Source organism: Mytilus edulis, chromosome 10 (genome assembly GCF_963676685.1).
Source record: "Mytilus edulis chromosome 10, xbMytEdul2.2, whole genome shotgun sequence".
In the NCBI taxonomy this organism is placed as follows: Eukaryota; Metazoa; Mollusca; class Bivalvia; order Mytilida; family Mytilidae; genus Mytilus; species Mytilus edulis.
Window position 1 is genome coordinate 11,375,169 of NC_092353.1, and position 22,428 is coordinate 11,397,596.

General features: G+C 30.4%; 1 protein-coding gene across 2 annotated transcripts in view; it reads left to right on the forward strand.

The window, feature by feature from the left end:
- Window positions 1–407: 407 nt before the first annotated feature.
- The window catches only part of LOC139493396 (toll-like receptor 4), an 82,771-nt gene continuing 60,750 nt past the window's right edge, over window positions 408–22,428 (forward strand). Inside the window, exon 1 of one of the 2 annotated variants that reach the window (XM_071281773.1) lies at window positions 408–624. In XM_071281773.1, the coding sequence (XP_071137874.1) occupies window positions 582–624 (43 nt within the window). In that variant the 5' untranslated portion in view covers window positions 408–581. The remainder of the gene's footprint in view (window positions 625–22,428) is intronic. The other variant, XM_071281772.1, reaches the window with a different exon arrangement.

The following is a 22,428-nucleotide window of genomic DNA, read 5'->3' on the forward strand; positions in this document are numbered from 1 at the left end:
TTTAACGATTGTCACCTGTTTGTCAATAATCGACAAAAAATCAACAAAAAAGCATGGAAATTGAGCACGTGTTTAACATGTAAATTCAGATATTAGTTTATTTTAAGGACATCCATGCGTATTGTGATCACCGGATTTTTACGAGATGGGTCACACTGAGGTCACTTTGCATACGGAAAATATATCGGGGCAATTAAAATAAACTAAATTTCCTCTAAATATGAATAAATTAAAGAATTTTCTTCAGAAAAAAGTATATGTACATAAGTTTTATAATGAAAACTATCCATTGAGTTATAAAAAAACATACGCATTATTTATTTATTTTTTCATTTGAGGTTTCTTATGACTTTAAATACCATGAATGAACAGTGTCTCCGATAACTTAACATTTTCACTTTTAATATTATATTCATATGAATACAGGCAGAACGCAGTTACATTGAGTAACAGTAAGTTTTATAATGCACCAGGAAGTAGAGTCTCATATTACATGTTTTGAGGTGTATAACATATAAATGATTATATATCTAGTAGTTTTGACGAAAGCATTTTGAAGTGTTGACAGAAACACGAACATTATGAAATGTCTGATTCTTTATATATTGATGGCCGTACACGAGGGTAAGTCAAATTTCTTTTTTTATTTTAATTTGTGTATACAATGTATCGATTATTACGCGTTAATTTCGTCATCTCTACTTTATATAAAATACTTCATATATGGTATTTTGTGTTTGCTGCAGAACAGCAAATTGTTTTGTAACACTGAGCATGAATCAAGCTTGTTCAAAAGACAATTTTAAAAATTAGTCGTAAATGTACGACTAGTTAGTGTAGATCAAGCATAACAAAAACATGAACATCATATAAACTTATATAGAGGTATATACTTTGGCATATTTACATCCTTTCTAAAAGATTAGTTTCTGTTTGTTTTGAATATGATTTAACATAAAATTAAAACACTAGAAGACTTGTTCCTAGAAAATTTAAATGAGTGATAAATCAAAAACCTTAGCTTGATACAAAGCATGTTCTGTTTTCTGCTGCAAATGCATAAATTGTCAAGATATAAAACACTAATCGTGACTTGTCCACAGTTTAATTATAATGAAAGATACGTATCAAAATATACAAGTTTTATAGTGTAAAAATGCTCCAATGTACAGGTTATATTTGAGATATATAGACATTAAACGATTGAAAAAAAGCTAAATTAATGTTATCAAAAGGTAAGTATATAATTGCGAAGTTCAAATCATGAATTAAGTCATAGGTTCCAGGGGTTACACTAATGACTGGACCGAATGACAGGACCGAATGACAGAACCAAATGAAAAATGCTGATAACTTTTTCATTTTTCAAAGGATTGATCTAAAATTTAAAATATAATTTGAAGAATTGATTTAAGAAAAAAAATAAAAAAGTTTTGTAAGAAACTTTAGAAAACGTGACATGACCAACTCTGATAATGACAGGACCAACATCGAGAATGACAGGACCAAATAAAAATGCTAATAACTTTTTTATTTTTCAAAGGAATTATTTCAGATTTGAAATATAAAAGGGTATTTCATATTTTGAAACCAAAATGTTATAAAATATAGATTTATTTTCAAAAACTTTCGAAAACGTGACATGACCATCGCTGACTGACAGGACCAACCTTGACAATGACCGGGTCAGATGAAATTGCTTATTTCTCTTTTATTTCTCAAAATATTTTTTTGAAATTTGAAATACAATAAGATTTCATCATTTGATAAATAGATTTAAGAAAAAAATAAAAAAAAATATGTAAGAAACTTTAGAAAACGTGACATGACCAACTCTGATAATGACAGGACCAACTTCGACAATAACAGGACCAAATAAAAATGCTAATAACTTTTTTTATTTTTCAAAAGAATTAATTCAGATTTGAAACATATAATGATATGTCACATTTTAAAACATTTATGTTATAAAAAATATAGATTTATTTTCAAAAACTTTCAAAAACGTGACATGACCATCGCTGACTGACATGACCAACCTCGACAATGATCGAAACAAATGAAATTGCTAATTGTTCTTTTATTTCGCAGAATATTTCTCTGAAATTTAAAATATGTGAAGGTTATACCATTTTATACATAATTATGAGAAAGAGTTATAAAAAGCTTGCTGAAATGTGACCTAGTTAACATTGTCAATAACAGGACAATCCTCGACAATGAATGACAGGACCAAATAAAAATGCTAATTATGCATAACATTTGTCAGAATATTCCTCTCAAAGGAGTAGGTTCAGTAAGACCCCTTTTTGGCCCCAAAATATAACAGTTTTACAAAATTGTTAAAATGTAAACTTTTAGTTATTTTAAAAGAGCTTGTCTCACAGAAAACCATACAAAAGTGTCCAGGAGTGAATTTTTCAGAATCTCTTTAAATTTAGTACACACAACACTTAGGCCATGCCAATATCACTTGCAAAATATTTTGCTTAAATTTTATCGGAAAGCCGAGTTTTGTAGCGCCATCTATTTTCACCCTTTTTTTACGGGAAAATTTCCAAATTCAAGGGTTTTTTATTGATTTAAATCCACCAAATAATTAGTTCTAGCCATGAAAAATATCTATTTCGTTCAATGCATATGATAAAGCATGATTGAGAAAATAAAAAAATGTGAGTAATAAATATTTATTGGATTTTTTATAGTAGGATCTCTATGTTTATTAAACAGGTGTTTGAGGAATTGGCTATTTTACCAAATTTAGGACTTGAAGAAATGCTAAAATATAGAAAAGGTGAAGCTGTAATTAAAAGATGAATATATCAAAATGAACTACTATGATAGCTTAAAGAAATATAAAAAATCCACCTACGGCTAATATTTAGAAATATATTTTTTATATATCACTGTACGGCTACTTTTTAGAGTATTTTTATAAAAAAAATTATGTAACTAAATCTTTTTCTTAACACAAAACCACAAATTATAGTGCAATTCTTATCAAAATGAGTGATTTTATACTTCAGCTGCTGTTTCTTATTAATTCAAACCAAAATCATAGTGAAAACAATAATCAAAGTAGTAAAAGCTCTCACGGAAAGCTCCATTTAACAAATGAAAAAAAAAAATGGTTTGATTCAAAATCGAAATCCTCCAATTTGAAACTGCTTATTGCATGTTTTGTCTTTAAACATTATTATATCTGGCACTTATATGCACTTTAATATTCAAAATGAAATATAAGCACGGACATGTGCTGGATCTGCATATTTATGCAAATGTAATGTTATTGCAAATCGTACATGCTACTCATGAACATTCATTTGTTTGTAATTATGCCCGTTATTCAGTATTTTGGTCCAATAGTACCTAATATAGAGGCTGTAAAATTAGAAAAACACAAATCCTAGTCGCAACGAAAAAGTTTAATTACATGTAGGTCAGGTTTGAGAGGTGATGACAGAATAACTTGTTATAAATTTTTAACGAAAAAAAAACCATCACGATCTTTTTTTCAAGTGTAAATTACACAAAATTTTAGCTTTTTTGGTTTGTTTTAATGCAATAAGACACTGAATCCTTTACATCTCTTTTTAATAGCCCATAATGACATTCAAATCATTATCATGATTATAAAATTTATAGTTCATAAAATCATTGATACCAGTTGACTCGGCAAAAACATATCAACTTTCAGTTTACAGCAAAAGTAGCCATATCATTGTCCTTGTACTATTCTATGAATGGTCACTTCTATTCTGGCTTATAATTCTCATTGTATATTCGCAAAAACAAGATCAACACATCTAATATCTACCCTGAATAGCATAATTCCTATTTTGGTTAGTTCTTTCTATCGTCACTTATTCACTATCATTTTCAGAAACTGACACTTTGGTGGTTGAGGTTTTTACAGAAAACATGCATTGATTCTTTTAAGTTTGTTAAGTTGTTAATCGGTTTCCCAAAGTATCCAACTTGAGTAACTATTGTAGTTCATGTAATTTTGAGCTTCATTCTGACTTATTACTATGATAACATAAAATTTGGAATTTTTCCAGCCTCACAGATACATGTATAGGTACAATGTAGCTTAGCACTTGCAGTGTGAATCTTAATACTTTTCTCTTCATGCGATGTACCCTTTCAAACTGCATTTTTGTTTATGAATTTCGCTGACATTTCATTCAATATCTTACATGTATGTAACTACAAGTTCAATATACCGACCAAATTCACACATGAATATTTGCACTATAAAACCTGGCTTGTCCTATGCGCTATCCTATCAAATACTTTTAATTTCTATCCATTTGAAACATTTTGTACATGTTTTATCAAGTTTAAAATTTCTCCACAACTTCTATCATGATTTGTTCAGATCAGGACATGAACAGAAAAAAAAATGAACACGTGTGTCATGCTAAACAGTAAGTAGCTTCAACTGTTGAATTTTCATTCATAGGCGGCTTGTTTTCTTGTACATGTGGGTTATACTGCTCTAGCAACAAATAGCTTCAGAAGTATGTGCTCACTTAATAGCCTGGACAACCTAAAATATGAAAAATATTCATTGTTAAATATACAAATATAACCCTTTTGAACAGAAATCAAGTTATGACAGAAAGAAAAAAAACCATCTTATATATATTCAAAAAGTATTTTAATACAATCAACAATAATGTTGGGTTGCTGTCCCATTGACATATAATCCACACCTCATTTTACTCATGTGCATGATGTGTGGAAAATAATGATGTAATTATTCTAAATTTCAACATTAAAAATACATGTATTCCTGCCCTGAGAACAATTTCTATTTCGTATACATGGTTAAAATTGGAATGTAAACAAAATTGATTAATTTAATTTCTAATTTACTTTACTCATTTTCAAAATAACGAATTTAAATCATGAGAATAATTATGAGAGTGACGGAGTATAGTATCCTGCATAGAAATACATAGTCCCCTCTTGCTTAAAATTTCTTTATACTGGAACAAAATGCTATATACTTAAAATAATCTATAACTTGGCATGATGTATTGTAATACATATCAAGTCAATATCTTAGTTTAAACATATTTATTTGTACCAGGCCACGTCCACTTGTATGTTTGTCCATCTGATGAGTTAAGCCTTTTTCAACTGATTTTTATAGTTCGTTCTTTTGTTGTACTGTTATACCACTGCCCCAGGTAAGGGGAGGGTTGGGATCCCGCAAACATGTTTAACCCCACCACATTATTTAGGTATGTGCCTGTCCCATGTCAGGAGCCTGTAATTCAGTGGTTGTCGTTTGTTTATGTGTTGCATATTTGTTTTTCGTTCATTTTTTTTATATAAATAAGGCCGTCAGTTTTCTCGTTTGAATTGTTTTACATTGTCCTATCGGGGCCTTTTATAGCTGACTATGCGGTATGGGCTTTGCTCATTGTTGAAGGCCGTACAGTGACCTATAGTTGTTAATGTCTGTGTCATTTTGGTCTCTTGTGGAGAGTTGTCTCATTGGCAATCATACCACATCTTCTTTTTTATATTACAATACACCATGCTAAGTCAATATTTTCAAGCATGATAAATAATTATATATATAAAAGGTATTAGACATGTTTGATTGAATCAGACGAACAAAATTTGTACTTGATATGTAACCTGTCATTATAAAGGTACATACACGTACTTGTACCAATCATAAAAAAAGTGGAAAACTGATTATTTGTGTGAATTTTCTAAGGACAGACAGACAGACAGACAGACAGACAGACAGACAGACAGACAGACATATATTTTCATATTAAAACAATTTAAAAAAAACAATATTTGACAGGCAAGAATCAATGACAACTAACAGACAGACAGACAGCATATTTTCATATAAAAACAATTTACAAAAAAATGACAACCGCTGTTTTTGTTAAATTCATTCCCAGTTTATACGAATAATAAGGAACAATTTAGAGCTTGACATAGATGATACATGTACTACAACTGTTATTGTAATATTGTAATACATATGAAGGATATATACATGTATATATATATATCACCAATGTTTTGATTAGGGAAACTTTTATCATTAGATTGACTTTCATATGTCCCATTTATGTATTTGATAGTAAATTACTTGAGCCCTTAGTTTACAAAATAATCTTGCAACATTATTAATCCAAAATTCTACTGAAATATAATGCCTAAAATAGAGTTTTGGTGCGTACATTTGTACATTGTATGTCATGTAGTTTGCAATGTAAGAGACAATTGATCAGCTTCGCCATGAGCGCATGTTGCCGTTTCAAAAATGAAAGTTCAATAACTTCTCAATGCCACATCTGACAGAATGATAGACCTACAGACAAAGTAATACCATAATAATTCCCGTTAACGGGTATAAAAAGTATTAACTATTGAAATATATGTACAATGTAAATTTACATGTGTTATTATATATCTTGCCAAGATGATATTCATGATATAAATATTTATGTACATACATTTCTCGTTTTTATGTAGATCAGACCGTTCCAAGTTTTCGTTTGAATGGTTTTGCACTTGTAAATTTTCGGGCCCTTTACAGCTTGCTGTTTTGTGTGAGCCAAGGCTCTGTGTTGAAGGCCGTACCTTGACCTACATATATAATGGTTTACTTTTATTAATTGTTATTTGGATGGATAGTTGTCTCTGACATTGGCACTCGTACCACATCTTTTTATATCTATATGACAGACGGTATAATATGTATTGTGACTGCAGGTACGTTTTATACAACAAAGTATAGACTGTTCCTAGTGAGTGTTACCAAGAAAATCACCCCCTCTTCCTAGGAGTGATTTTCTTATAAATTAGGTTCGTCACAGACAATTGAGTTGTATTTGTAATCCCAAACTGTAAAAGGTTTACAGCTGCAGTTAAATTTCTTTATAATTATAGATATTGTATATGTTATATCACTAGTTTCGGCCCTTAACAGAAATTTCCACTGGGAAGTTACATGGACTCACAATACAGTCATCCAGGGGGGATGGGGGGGTTACTTTTATATGAACGGACCCCCCTTTTGCAACCCCCTGGCTATGTTGGGTATGTGTCGGCTGACCCTTCTTTAGCTCTTAATAAAAGATATGCAGCCAATGATTTATTTGTTGTATTTTATATATTATTATTATTTACCTGATGTACATGCTGTATGCTTCTGTTCAGTTTTTTGTACGGAAGTTCAAGACCTGCTTTAAACTTGACGTTCGTTGTGGTCATAATAGCAACAGCAAACTAAATTCCTTTTCCACTTAGCCTCAATATTATCTCTTGGTGTCAGCTCTACGTTTCTGCAATATCTCATTATCTGACACTCCGTGACAGGACATTTTCATGCAAACATGGCAAAGCTTCGAGCTGACAAAATGTGAGAAAACTCATGACTTGTCTCTTTACATTGCAGCATTGACATCAATACAAAGTGTGATGTATCTTTATGCCACTCAAACAGTTTATGTAAGGTCCTACTATCACAAAAAGGCTTAGTTGCTAGTTTAAGTCTACATCTCATGATCTGAGCAGTTATACCTTCTTTATAGTAGTGTGGAGAACAATATAAAGGGAGATAACTCTTGATAACACTCATTCAGTGAAAGCTACAATATCTTATTTATTTATATGTTATACCTTTGCAAATTGTTTTATATGAATAAATTTTTTTAAAATGTTCAAAATTGAACATTTAAATTGATAATAACATCATGTTTTGTTTGATATATGCCCAAAATTGGTTTAGTAAAAAATGCGGGAAAAGGCTTGAGGTGGTGTTTTAGAACAAGAAATAAGGATATTTTTCCTAATTTGCCATTGGTGGATTTTTTATATTTTTTTAATCCAATAAAAATTTGTGGAAAGAAATTTATTTCATGTATTTCTGTCTTCACCTTTTCGAAAACCATTGACTTAAACTTGGCTAGTAAATGACTTATACAAAATAATGCATTAAAGAGAGCACCCTTTAAGTGTGCAAAAAAAAAAGAAAATGCTTTATAAATGCGTAATTTATTATCTTTTAAATATATTTCCACAATATAAATGGCTAGAACCCCAATAGAACTAATTTGGTGACTTTTAAAGTACTTTCAAATAAACATATACTTGAAGGAATTTTTGGCTAGTTTTGTCCAATTATGCAAATTAGCTTGTTACTAAAAATAGACACAATTCAGAGAAGTCTCAAATATATTTTCTGGTTTCCATTGAACCTAAGATATGAAAAAAATTTAAATTTAAATGATATTAAAAAACATAAAAAATTAACTGAAAGTGAAAGTGATACTTGCGAAGGAGAAATAACTGAAGAAGAATGCACAGAAGCTATATTTAAAATGAAATTAAACCGTGCCCCAGGATTAGATGGACTAAATGTTGAATTTTACAGAAAGTTTTGGGTAGAATTAAAAACTTGAATAGTATCAACATTTAACTATTGCTATTCTAAAGGACAATTGTCCAACACACAAAAATAGGCGTTATATCACTTATTTATAAAAAAATGACCCATTGTCACTTGATAATTATCGACCTATAACACTTTTGAATTATGATGTTAAACTTCTAGCATATGTCTTGGCACAAAGACTTAAACCCCTACTTCATAAACTGGTACATTCTGATCAAAAAGGATATATAAAAAATAGGTACATTGGTTTCAACATTAGACAGATACAAGATGCTATTGACTATTCAGAAAATCTCAAAATAGATGGAGCTGTCTTATTTCTAGATTTTAGCAAAGCTTTTGACTCCCTTGAGTGGATCTTTATGTTTGAAACACTAAAAAAGTTTGGTTTTAAAGAAAGTTTTTTAAAATGGATTCAACTAATGTATTCAGATATTAAGGGATGTATAACTAATAATGGCTGGGTTTCAAGTCGTTTTAAAGCATTCCGTGGTATTAAACAAGGCTGTCCGCTTTCTTCGTTACTTTTTGTTCTTGCCGTAGAAATAATGGCTATAAAAATTAGAGAAAATAAAAATATTAAAGGATTAGAAATTAAGCTAGAAAGCAGCACCAATACACTAAAAATATGTCAACAAGCAGACGATACCACTCTGTTCCTACATTCTAAACAGGACATTACAATTGCATTAAATTTAATTGAAACATTTGGTAACTTTTCTGGCCTTAAACTTAATAGAACTAAAACTGAAGGAATATGGCTTGGCAAATTAAAGCACTGCAAAGAAAAATATGAGGATATTAATTGGAGTAATAAACCTATCAAAAGTTTAGGAATTTATTTTGGACACAACAGATTAGAATGTCAAAATCTTAATATTGAAAAACAAATATTGAAATGTGAAAAAATAATAGCTAACTGGAAGAAAAGAAAACTAAGTATATTAGGAAGAATAGTAGTAACTAAATCTTTAATTTTACCAAACTTAACATATATAGCATCAAATACTGTAATACCAAAAGATTCGCTACAAAAATTTAAAACCCTCATATATAATTTTATATGGAATGGTAAAAGAGACAAAATTAAAAGATCAACTCTTTCAACAGAGTACAAAAAAGGGGGACTTAAAATGATAGACATCGATAATTTTATAAAATCCATACACATAGGCTGGATAACAAAATTATTTAATACTGAAACAGACAATAGGACAGTTATACCAAGATATTATTTAAATAAATTTGGTAATAACTTGATAATATTTCTAATGAATCTGAAAAATATAAATGATCTAGATAAATCAATTTTCAAGAGTGTTCCAGAATTTTACCAAGAATTAATTAAAACTTGGATAAGTGTTAAAGGAGGTGGGTCATCATACCCACATGACTTTCTACAAATAAGAAAACAATTTCTATGGGGAAATAACTTTATCAGACTAAATGGAAAATGTTTATTCTTTGAAGAGTGGGTAAAAAGCAATTTGTATTTCATAAATGATATCATAGATGATAGAGGTCAAATTTCAGAAACATATATACTTTCTAAACTAAAAAACAAACAAGATTGGATCAGGCAGATATCTTGCATTAAAAAAGCTATACCAAATCAATGGCTTACAATAATAAATCAAGATAATTCAATTAAAACTAAAGTTAATATTCATAATACTATAAATAGTCTAAAAATCATGCTTAATCAAGAAATCAATTATAAAATGAGTACAAAACAAATTTATAACATTATTATAAATGAAAACAAACTGGACAAACCTATAGGAGTTATAATGTGGGAAAAAATGTTTGCCAAAAACCTGTACTTCAAACTAGAAAATTGTTTCAACTTCATTTTTAACTACTTACCTGACAATAAATTGAAAATGTTTAGATGGAAATTAATTCACTTTATACTTCCATGCAATGATTTATTAGTTAAATGGAAAATACTCACAAATAATAAATGTAATCATTGCAGTATAAAAGAAGATTATGAACATTTTTATTTTTCTTGCAGTTACAACAGCAATTTTTTATCAAAAATATCCAACCTTCTTAAATTTATAGGTTTCAATGAAAGTATTCTTAATATAGAAAATCTTGTAGTAGGATATAAAATAAATGATGAAGCTTACTATGAAATTAACTTTCTTTTGACAGTAATATTTTTTTCTATCTACAAATCATATTACATCTCTGACTCAAAAAGAACAAAAATAGATATCTTTAAAATATTCAAGGCAGAAATAAAATCTATAGTTGAAATCAATAATATAATTAAAAGAAAAACCAGTAAATTGATTTTAAAAACCCTAAACTACATAAATGATCATAAATAATAACAAGGATTTGTACAAATATCCCTGAGATCACATGACCCAAGTATTAAGTCACATGACTTGAGCATGTCAGGTGACAATAATGTACTATAATACCACGTGTTAAAAAAAAAGATAATAATGTATCATTCAATATTGTATAATACACACTTTTTTGTCTTCTTTTTTACTTTATATTTTATGTGTTTATCTTTGACAACTATGTGTAGTGCACTCTGATGTCGTGTATAATCATGTTTACCCGAGTAGTTTAGATATATCAGTCTAAAATACAACAGGTTTCAAATAAGTTAACAGTTACACTTTTATTATGATTCAAAACATCACGAAAATTATGATCAACTTACCTTTTAAAGGAGAAGGGGCTATAAGGGGCAAAATTGGCCCCACTTCAGAATCTATTGATATTTCTTTCAATTGATCTCTATGATATGAAGCTTATAAAACATCAAAAATTTTATAGTTATCTCTTGCGGTTTTCTTGTTATGACGTCGTAAAAATGGTAGGCGGACTAAGCTTAAATATCAGATTTTTACATATTTTATCCTTTTTTATGCATTGTGTACATTTTACAATAGATTACACCTTAAATAATCAACGTGAATACGTTACTACTAGTGAACCATTGTATTAATACAATGAAGAACAAAATTGATATAAAGTTTAACTATTTAATATCATTAAAATAGTTGCTATGGTAACAACAAGTTAACATTCGTTCTATGTACATGGATGACCAAATTATAGAAATTTTTCACCAGAGAAAATCTAGTTATTGTTTGTATAAAAAAGAAAATGTGATATGATTGACATTGAGACAACTGTCCACAAGAGACCAAAATAACACAGACATTAACAACTATAGGTCACCAAACGGCCTTCAACAATGAGCAAAGCCCATGCCGCATAGTCAGCTATAAAAGGCCCCGATATGACAATGTAAAACAATTCCAACGAGAAAACTAACGGCCTTATTTATTTTTCTTTTAACTTGAATAACCAAAAATGAGTTTGTGTGTACTTTTATGTACTCGGCTGATAAAAACACAAGAAGGTGGGACATATTACGCACTAGTATACATATAATATATGAATAAAGATCACAATTTCATAAACTATACATTTCAACAATATACCGGCTCAACCTTAATAAAACTGAAATATTGTTAGCACATTTTTTATTTTTTGTTGTTAAGGTGTCCTTACAATATCATGATAATGTGATTTAAAAAGACAAATGTAAAAAATTACGAAACGATGAAAAAACAATTGGATTTGATGGGACTCGAACGTACACCATCATGCCCAATGCGCAGCGTGTAGGCGATTTGACCACATTGACACAACTATTTGAAGTTAATAACTCATATTGATCATTTTGATTCATAAACGGTAGGAACAATTTTTTCCTTTATTTCTTTACTTCTTATCCAACTAAATTGTTTATATCAATGATATGGCCATTTCATCATTGTTGATTATGTCGTGGTCTAAATCATTTTTGTTTTACCAAACAGACGTTATAAATAGCGCCAAATGGAAACTGAGGTTTTCGTCTGGGGCGTGTTTTATTGGTCTCTTCTTCACATCTCCAGAATGTCTTCTGGTGGAGAGTAAAATAAAAATTAACTTTGACGTCGAATATAGCAGATTTTTGTTATGTTGGATGACATAAATCAAGTTTTCGATGACCTTTTTTTTTTTTTTTTTTTTTAGAAAATTCAGATACGTCCCGTAGACATGCATGACTGTAAAAGTGTTGTCTGTTCGTTACAATTTTCTTTGTGCTTTCCTATATCTCATTTTTTCTAAACAAACCAGGCTTAATCTCCTGCTATTTGATTTTTAAGAAAAAATCTTAAACTGCACGAAAAATCGTCAATGTTTGCAATGTTTGTCAATATGACTGATCAAAAAGTACATCTCAGTCTATACATTTTTTTTAAAAGTAACCGAACTGGATTTTTTTTTGTATAAAGCTAAGATATCTGGAAGTTCTAAATATCGTTTTTCTATAGTGCTCCATGAAGAACATCTTCTGGTCCTAACTATTATTTCTAATGCACAATTTTGATGGTCAAAACCTTCGGACTAGCATTTTTCTACAACCTTCATTGTATATGGATCTATATGTAAGTATAGAAGGTATACCAGACGTTTCTTAATAAATAAATCAGTTGGCCCGAGAACACAGTTATTTCGTAGTGCATTTCTTTTAGACAATAAATTCAAATTTAAAATATCGCACCTGCTCTTTCTCAAAAAGATTTTTACAGTGTAGTGTACTACCAGTGAGACAAATAATCTCAAAATAATAGAAACTTCTACCTGCTCTAACTCAAAATATTGACAATTCTGTGTTAAGGGGATGTAAAATTCATTTATCTCAGTTTGACAGCTTCAGACGTGATAAAATTTAACCTTTTTGAACTGGACCAAACCACTACTTAACATAAAGATTCAGCACCCAAATTTTTTGTTAACATGTAAATACATCCCCCTACTAAATATTTCATGCATTTAATTTCAAGAAATAAATTGGGAAAGTGTATCAAATAAAACATGCAAGTTATACACTGTTTACACTAGGAACTATAGACAACGAAAACCAAAGGACGATAACTGTGTCCTTGGACCAGTTGGTTGTGTACTGATTGATACTTCATTCTGGGAGAACAAGATTTATCTCAGTACTAGTTGCAACTAGTTTTGAACACATTACCAGTAATTGCAAATACTCTTAATTCAATACTCTATTGTCTTAATTCTAGTTTGCTGGGTTTTTTTTTGTGTTTGTCTCGTACCGATATTTTGAGTTAAACTAATTGCAACTGATTTGTGCAGGTTGTTTTTATATTGTACTGCTACGCTACTGTTTCAGCTTCAGGGAGGGTTGAGCGCTCACAAACATGCTGTTGTGCTGTTAAACCACTGTACTAGGTTAGGGGATGGTTGGGATCCGCGGCTTACATGTTTATCCCCGCCAAATTATGTATGTAAAAAACTATATGCTTGTCCCAAGTCAGGAGCCTGTAAGTCAGTGGTTATTGTTTGTTGCTGTGTTACTTACTTGTTTTTCGTTCATTATTTTGTACATTAATTAGGCTGTTAGTTTTCTTCTATTGATTTCGGGGCCTTTTATAGCTGAGTATGTGAAATGTTGTCTCTTTGACACATTCCCCATTTTATTATGCTTATTGTTGAAGAGCATATGGTGATAAATGGCTGTTAATTTCTGCGTCATTTAGTCTCTTGTGAGAAATTGTCTCATTGGCAATCATACCACATCTTCGTTTAAATATCAACCCCTGCCATATTCTTTATGAACCTGTCCCAAGTCAGGAGCCTGCAGTTTAGTGGTTATCGTTGGTTTATGTCTCAACTCATTTTTGATATTTTTTAAATTGATTTGTTATGTATAATTAAACCGTTAGTTTATTCGTTTAAATTGTTTCACACTTTTCATCATCAGTATCGGATTTTGTCATTATTGAAGGCCTTACAGTTGCCTGTAATTGCTAACATCCACTTCATATTTGAACTCTGGTGGATAGTTGCCATATAATCAATAATAACACATCTCTTCGTTTTTATATTATATATATCTGACGTTTAATCTCGTTTTTCCTGAATATGCATGAAATATGTGTCACTGTGCGTTAAAAATTAGCATCAATTCAAAGTTGTGTGAAATAAGAGAAAACCATCTGATATTTAATAACTTCGGTTGGGGTGGGTTCAGGAGTATTTCGTATATGAATATGGTTGCCTGCTAAGAGTCGAAAAATAGGCATGTTTAGCGACATATTAAAATGATCAATAATACCTCTTTCCTTCTTCAATCCTCATCTAATGATTTAAACTGACCACTAGCCAAATCATGAGTGTTGAAAGTAGAGTTTAACACCAATAAATCAAAATTCCTTCCCTAGAATATCAAATAGTTGGCCCTTAACTGTTATTGTCCGTGTAGTTCTTATATTCATCTAGCTTATCATCCTACAGAGATGTCCTACTAAGGCTGTCGTACCATAAAAACATGTATAACACAGCTCACATTCTAATATATCTACATTCATAATAACATTGAGAAAGGAGATGGGGAATGTGTCAAAGCGACAACCACCCGACCATAGAGCAGACAACAGCCGAAGGCTCATAATCTAGTATAATATAAGAGCATAAACCTTAAGCACGGGGAGGCTCTCTATTCATTATTGTCATTTCGACTAAACAACGCCATTTTTGTTTTGTGCCTCTGTCGACTAAACCACCTATTTAAAGGGAAGAGGTGGAAGAGAGCTAGAAAATCTTCCCAATGCAAAAAAAAAAAAAAACAGAAATCGGGACCTCTTCTGGCTCACAACCAAAGAACAAAAATACACTCCCCTGCTGTGCTGTGGAATTTTTTACGTGTTAAGTTATATATTGAAAGTTTTTTTAATTCTGTCTGTTAATATCAAGTATTTAACGAATGATACACTGATTTATATTCCGCTATAAAAAGCTTCGTAACAACAGAAACCAGTAAAATTCCATGTGTCAGTTCCGTAATCACTTACAATAAATATAGACGACAATGGCTAGGCTGTACTTGAGAGGCTATGTTATACTTTAATATGAAGAAAAACACTTTATAGTTTACTTTCTATAATGAAACTGTATTATTATCAACCATTGACAAATAATATGTTAAAAAAATACAACTGTTCCTGGTCAACCTTAGTCCGATAACGGTATATATGAAAAACGGACAACAAATTTTGGAACTTTGATGCCGGTTTTGAGCAAGTTTTCAATTAAAATTCAGTATGAGCGCAGCTTTGCCCCACTGAAATATTTCAACATAAGATGCTTTATGTTGGTATTATTGCTCTGACAAAATATTTTGTTGGGGCAAGAATGCGCTGGTACTTTTTACGTAAAAAAAGTTTGTGAAAATGAGTAAAAAATGTGAAAAGTCAACAAATATGCACGTGAAGTGTTGTCAAAACACGGCATTATGACGTCATTACTACGAAAAAACATTTTTTTCATAAAATGAATATGTCTAACGGAAAAAGAAAGCCATACACATACGAATAAGTAGAATTTGAAAAATTCTCGAAGTTGAGGCCAATTTTGTCCCTTATAGCCCCTTCTCTGTCTAAGTATTGTGAATTAAATTTATCCAAATCACAAAGATGATGATGGCAAAACGATGCACATTTATCTAATATTAAAAAACACTATCGGACGGAAGTGAAATATTCTCCGGTAAACATGAAATCATTTAAAATATTGTAATGTAACATCAATTTACTTTTATTAGATATTCTCCCTGGATACCTTATAACTAATATATCAGGGATACTTAGTGCAATGCTGTACACTAAGTAAATTGTTAACAGCAATAGAGTGCAATAAAGAATATTATCCACGTTAAAAAAAAAAAAAGATATGAAAAAAACTGCATTTGCTGGAAAAGTATTGACCAACCTCCTGGACGATTTTTCAAATTTTGCATGGTTTTCTGTGAGATAAGTTCTTAATTGGACAGTAGAATGCTTATGCTACATAAATATGGACTGTTTTTGACAATACAATGCATATATATCCGGTACTAGCACCATTAAGTTGTGCTAAATTACTGAAATCTTCACAATTCTAGCATTTTAGTTAAAATTTAGACGGTTTTCGTGTAAAACGAAAGTGGCCGCATTCGTGTTCATCCTTAATATTGAAATCTAAGTTGTATTTGATGATAATACATAACATATATAAAGGTTGAGGATGAACATGGATGCGGCCACTTCCATTTTTTCCAAATACCATCTGAAAAGTGACATTTTTCGGCATATTTGGTAGATTTTTCATATTTGAGCTTGAATCGGATCGTTTTTAATGACGAAATTTGTTAAAATCTTTCCCGTAAACTAATTAATTCAAATAAAATAGACACTTAAGTATTTAAAAAGTGGTCAAAATCTTTCGTCAGATGAACCTGAAATTTGAGGCCAAAATCGGTCCTTACCGGACCTTCTCCTTGAAATAATGACAATTTAGACCATTTTGCACATCATATAAGAAAAATTTAGAAAAAAAACGTATTGAAAGCTTGCGGTTATGTGACCTGACCAACATCGGCTATGATCCGGCCGATGAAAAAATCATAATTTCTTTCTTATTTTACTGAAATTGTTCAATTCTGATCCATAATTAGTAAGATATATCTTATAAATTCAGGAAAATATATTCTATGGTGGTTAAAAATCTTGACCTAGCTACTAAACGTATGTTGGCAGAGTCACAGGACATGCAGAGTCACAGGACAAAAAGACACGAATGATCACTATATTTAAGAAAGAGATCTTGAAATATTTACATGTTATTATATATAATCATTTTATAGTTTAAGAGATAGTTCTAACTTCATTAAACTATAGATAAATTCAGATTTATTGATTTATCATCAAAATATTCCTTGACATCCTGAAGTCCAATTTAAGCCACTTTGGAAAGGTATCAAACCTTTTAAAGTAGTCCGTGAACATGTTTGATTCAGTATATTTTATGAAAATATTTAAAACTACCAAGAAATCATGCATGCAAGGGTCGGGCATACTTCAAGAAGTGTTTATTTGTTTATTTATTATGAGGGGTAAAAAAACTATCAAGTAAGATATACCCTGAATGAATGAATGATCTTTATTCTCATAAACCAAATACATAGTTACAGAGAAGATATTACAATAATATATATTACATATATAAGATATAGCATGTGTGAAATACAAATTAATATGATAAATATTTACACAAATGATAAATAAACACATAGTTGTATTAACCAGGAGGATATACTTTCACAGAAATAGATTTAATAAATCTACAAAGTTTCTCAAGCTCAACAATATTTTGGGTTGAATATACTTGTTTGAATTTGATAACATTTATATTTTTATTACAATATTGTGGTAAGTATTTGCATATTTCATCTTTGAAATAATTACATGACATGATATAATGGTATTCATCACCAATGTCAGCTGAGGCGCAAAGGTGACACAATCTTTCAGATCTTGGGATGTTGCGCCACCTTCCCGTCTCAATGGGCAAACGGTTATTCCCACATCTAAATTTACATAAGGTTATTAATAAATTAAATGGTAGTACTGATAAAAAGTGTACAAATTTAAAAACATTTTTGTACAATCTATAACACAGCCCCTTGGGCGAATTGTTCATTTCTGTTGACCATTCTTGAATGAACTGATCCCTAATCTTTGCTGAACACTCAATACAACCCAACGTTTCTCAAATAGGTTGTGACTTTGCCATATATTTGACATTCCACAGTCATCAAAAATTTTCTTTATATATAATATCCATTTACTATCATAACCATAGTTATTGAGATTTACATATAACAGGTTATATAATAAACATGATAGTTTGCTCTCTTTCCCTTCTTGTAAACGACGCCAGAAATTAATCATGCGTGACTTGACGGAAACTGAAATCGGGTATCTTCTCAATTCCCCATATATGTTTGCAAAAATGCAAACGAACTCTCTCAAGAATATCTAAATTTTCAAATCCCCATATCTCACACCCATAAGTTAGTATAGGAACAATAGCCTTATCAAACATATCGAGTTGGCACTCGATCGACAAGTTATTTAATCTGGATTTTTTTATTACAGCATACATTGCTTTAATCGCCTGGTCACGTAGATATTTTCTGGTGAAAAGAAATGAGCCACTTCTAGAAAAAATAATACCAAGATATTTATAGCTACTGACTATCTCAATTTCATTTCCATCTATATTAAATAACAAATTTCTAGGTATTCTACCTTTTGAAAATATCATAATTTTCGTTTTATTTATATTCATTTTCAATTTCCATTGTTTACAATATTCTGAAAATTTGTCCAACATACATTGTAAATCATGGCTAGATTCAGCAAGTAGCAATGTGTCATCAGCATACAATAACAGAAAAAATTTGAAATATACAAAAGTTCATTTTCAATATCTTTTGTTACAGACTGAATTCCTTCAATATTAGAATTTTCTAAAAATTCTTGTTTATCGTTTAGATACAAGGAGTAAGTAAAGGAGAAAGGTTTTCCCCTTGTCTAACTCCTGTTTCACAAGCAAAGACATCAGAAACTTCTGAATCATGAACAATTCTAGATTTGACATCATCATACATATTTTTAATAATTCTTAGAAATTTTCCGTTCACATGGTTTAATATCAGTTTGAAAAATATACTCAAGCATACATGGAAATAATTATTTACTGTTTTGAAAATATTAATAAAACAACGACATGAACTATTATGTGATTTTAATTACTGTCATCACAATCTTTATTGAATTATCAACTTATGTCACACCTTTTGTTTGTTACCTTATAATTTTTTTCAGACGTGTCAGATTATGACCGGTAATTAATATACAAAATATTCTGAATGAATGAATGAATGATCTTTATTCTCATCAAACCAAATACATAGTTACAGAGAAGATATTACAATGATATATATAACATATATAAGATATAGCATGTGTGAAATATCTATTAATATGATAAATATTGACACAAAAGATAAATAAACATATAGTTGTACTAACCAGGAGGATACCCTTTCACAGAAATAGATTTAATAAATCTACAAAGTTTCTCAGGCTCAACTGCAATATTTCTACAACTCGGTTTAATACAATATACCAATAAAAATTTCAAATAACGCGGTGGGCGTTTGCAGACCGAACGTTTTCACCAAGTTAGCTTCTTTCCCTTATTTTCTAAAAACTTTTAAATCATTCAATCTTAATGTGTGTTTTTTAATTATTATTATTAATTTCAACCAGGATTTCTATAGTAGGAACTATAAGGTCATTTCACGTTTTCACAATAAAAAAAAATCTAGATTTTTTTCATTAATTGATGTATTAAAAGATGATATCTTATTATATTTTAAATCTGACATAATTCCTTTTCAAAATTAAAAAGTGAATATATATATAGCATTTTTATTATTTGATCCTGTCCTTGTCGAGGTTTGTCCTGCCATTGTCAGTGTTGGTCAGGTCACATTACAGCAAGCTTTTAATACTTTTTTTCTATATAGTTCCTATCTTTATGTATAAAATGGTTAAATCTGATTATATCTCAAATTTCAGAAAAATATTTTTTAGAAATAAAAAGTAATTATAACAATTTCATCTGGTCCTGTCATTGTCGAGGTTGGTCCTGTCAGTCAGCGATGGTCATGTCACGTTTAAACTTTCTATATTTTTTTATAACATTTATTTTTCAAAATATGACATATTATTTTATATTTCAAATATGAGAGAATTCCTTTGAAAAATAAAAAAAGTTATTAGCGTTTTTATTTGGTCCTGTCATTATCAGAGTTGGTCATGTCACGTTTTCTAAAGTTTCTTACAATTTTAAATACTTTTTTTCTTAAATCTATTTATCAAATGATGTAATCTCATTATATTTCAAATTTCAGAAAGATATTTTAAGAAATAAAAGAGAAATTAGCAATTTTATTTGGTCCGGTCATTGTTGAGGTTGGTCATGTCAGTCAGCGATGGTCATGTCAGGTTTTCGAAAGTTTTTGAAAATAAATCTATATTTTTTATAACATTTTTGTTTCAAAATATGACATACCATTTTATATTTCAAATCTGAAATAATAAATCTGAAAAATAAAAAAGTTATTAGCATTTTTATTTGGTCCTGTCATTCTCGATGTTGGTCCTGTCATTATCAGAGTTGGTCATGTGACGTTCTCTAAAGTTTCTTACAAAACTTTTTAATCTTTTTTCTTAAATCTATTTATCAAATGATGAAATCTTATTATGTTTAAAATTTGAGATCAATCCTTTGAGAAATGAAAAAGTTATTAGCATTTTTCATTTGGTCCTGTCATTCGGTCCTGTCATTCGGTCCAGTCATTAGTGTAACACAGGTTCCAGTCATTCATACATTGTATGTTGCCACATTCAGGAAACTACCAAAATGTATCAGAGACATGTATATGGTAGCAACCTGGATCTCTAAGTATCAAGATAAAAGCGATACAACTTTGAAAAGAGAAGTTTTTGTCTTATCTATAACACTAAAATAACGAGGTCCAATTTGTCAGCCGTCATCAGGTAAAAACGACAAATCAGAGAATTCAATTTTATATATAGCCAATATAGGACAATTATGGTGTTGATTAAAAATTACACCACTCCAGACCCATTTGTTTTCCACATAATTAATGTTGCCAATAATTAACAAGTTCCGGGTCGAATCCGATACTGATACCAATAGTATATTCACTTGTTACCTTATCTGTACGTTCCGCATCTGACAGGCGCTCCACAAAACGGTGCAATTCGGATTTTGCTATATACACGGGTCATAATCACAGGGTTGACACTACTAAATTCAATCATTGTCAAATTGTTCCCTATTGTAGTATTTTAATCAGTAAGACTTTTTAAGATGACAATACGAATACTAAAATTATGGACTTAAAATAAGGCGTATAGGTACAGTTTTCAATTTATTAGCGGGCATGACGTAAACCAGCGAATCAAAGAATTCTTTATTTATAACCTAAAATAGGACAATGCTGTTGATTAAAAAATACTCCATTCCAGGATGTTTTGTTTTCCAAATAATTAATATTACCAATAATTGATAAGTTCCAGGTCGACGGGTTCAAACAGAAAGATTTTGAAAACAGAGAAAACTGTGCGTCTCATAATCGGCATGACTTTTTCAGATGACAATCCCAATACTAAGATAAGGCTTACGCATTGTTATATACTTTTGTTCAGTCACGGACGCGCGATATCACGGGTGTGTTCTAGTTTATATAGAAAAATACAAGCCAGCAGGTGGTGTGGCGCACAACGAATATTCGTCCGAAAACTGCTTATCTGTTCCAATATCAATCCACTTGTTCCCGATCAAAAGTTCAACCAATTTGAATTATATCAACTTTGTATTTATTATGTTTTGTATTTCACAAAGAAGCTTTTCCTAACGGGAATGATTGTGCATGATGTTCATATGATGAAATCATAATCTTTCATTCAGTTTAATTGAAGTCTGGAGCTGGCATGTCAGTTTACTGCTAGTAGTCTGTTGTTATTTATGTATTATTGTCATTTTGTTTATTTTCTTTGGTTACATCTTCTGACATCAGACTCGGACTTCTCTTGAACTGAACTTTAATGTGCGTATTGTTATGCGTTTACTTTTCTACATTGGTTAGAGGTATAGGGGGAGGGTTGAGATCTCACAAACATGTTTAACCCCGCCGCATTTTTGCGCCTGTCCCAAGTCAGGAGCCTCTGGCCTTTGTTAGTCTTGTATTATTTTAATTTTAGTTTCTTGTGTACTATTTGGAAATTAGTATGGCGTTCATTATCACTGGACTAGTATATATTTGTCTAGGGGCCAGCTGAAGGACGCCTCCGGGTGCGGGAATTTCTCGCTACATTGAACACCTGTTGGTGACCCTCTGCTGTTGTTTTTTACAAAAAATATGATACAACTGATTAACGTAAAAGTTTATCTCCCTACCTGATTAAGACTGCTGATTTAATTTGTTGGTCATCTTGAGATTTAAATACACAAAGACAGAAAAC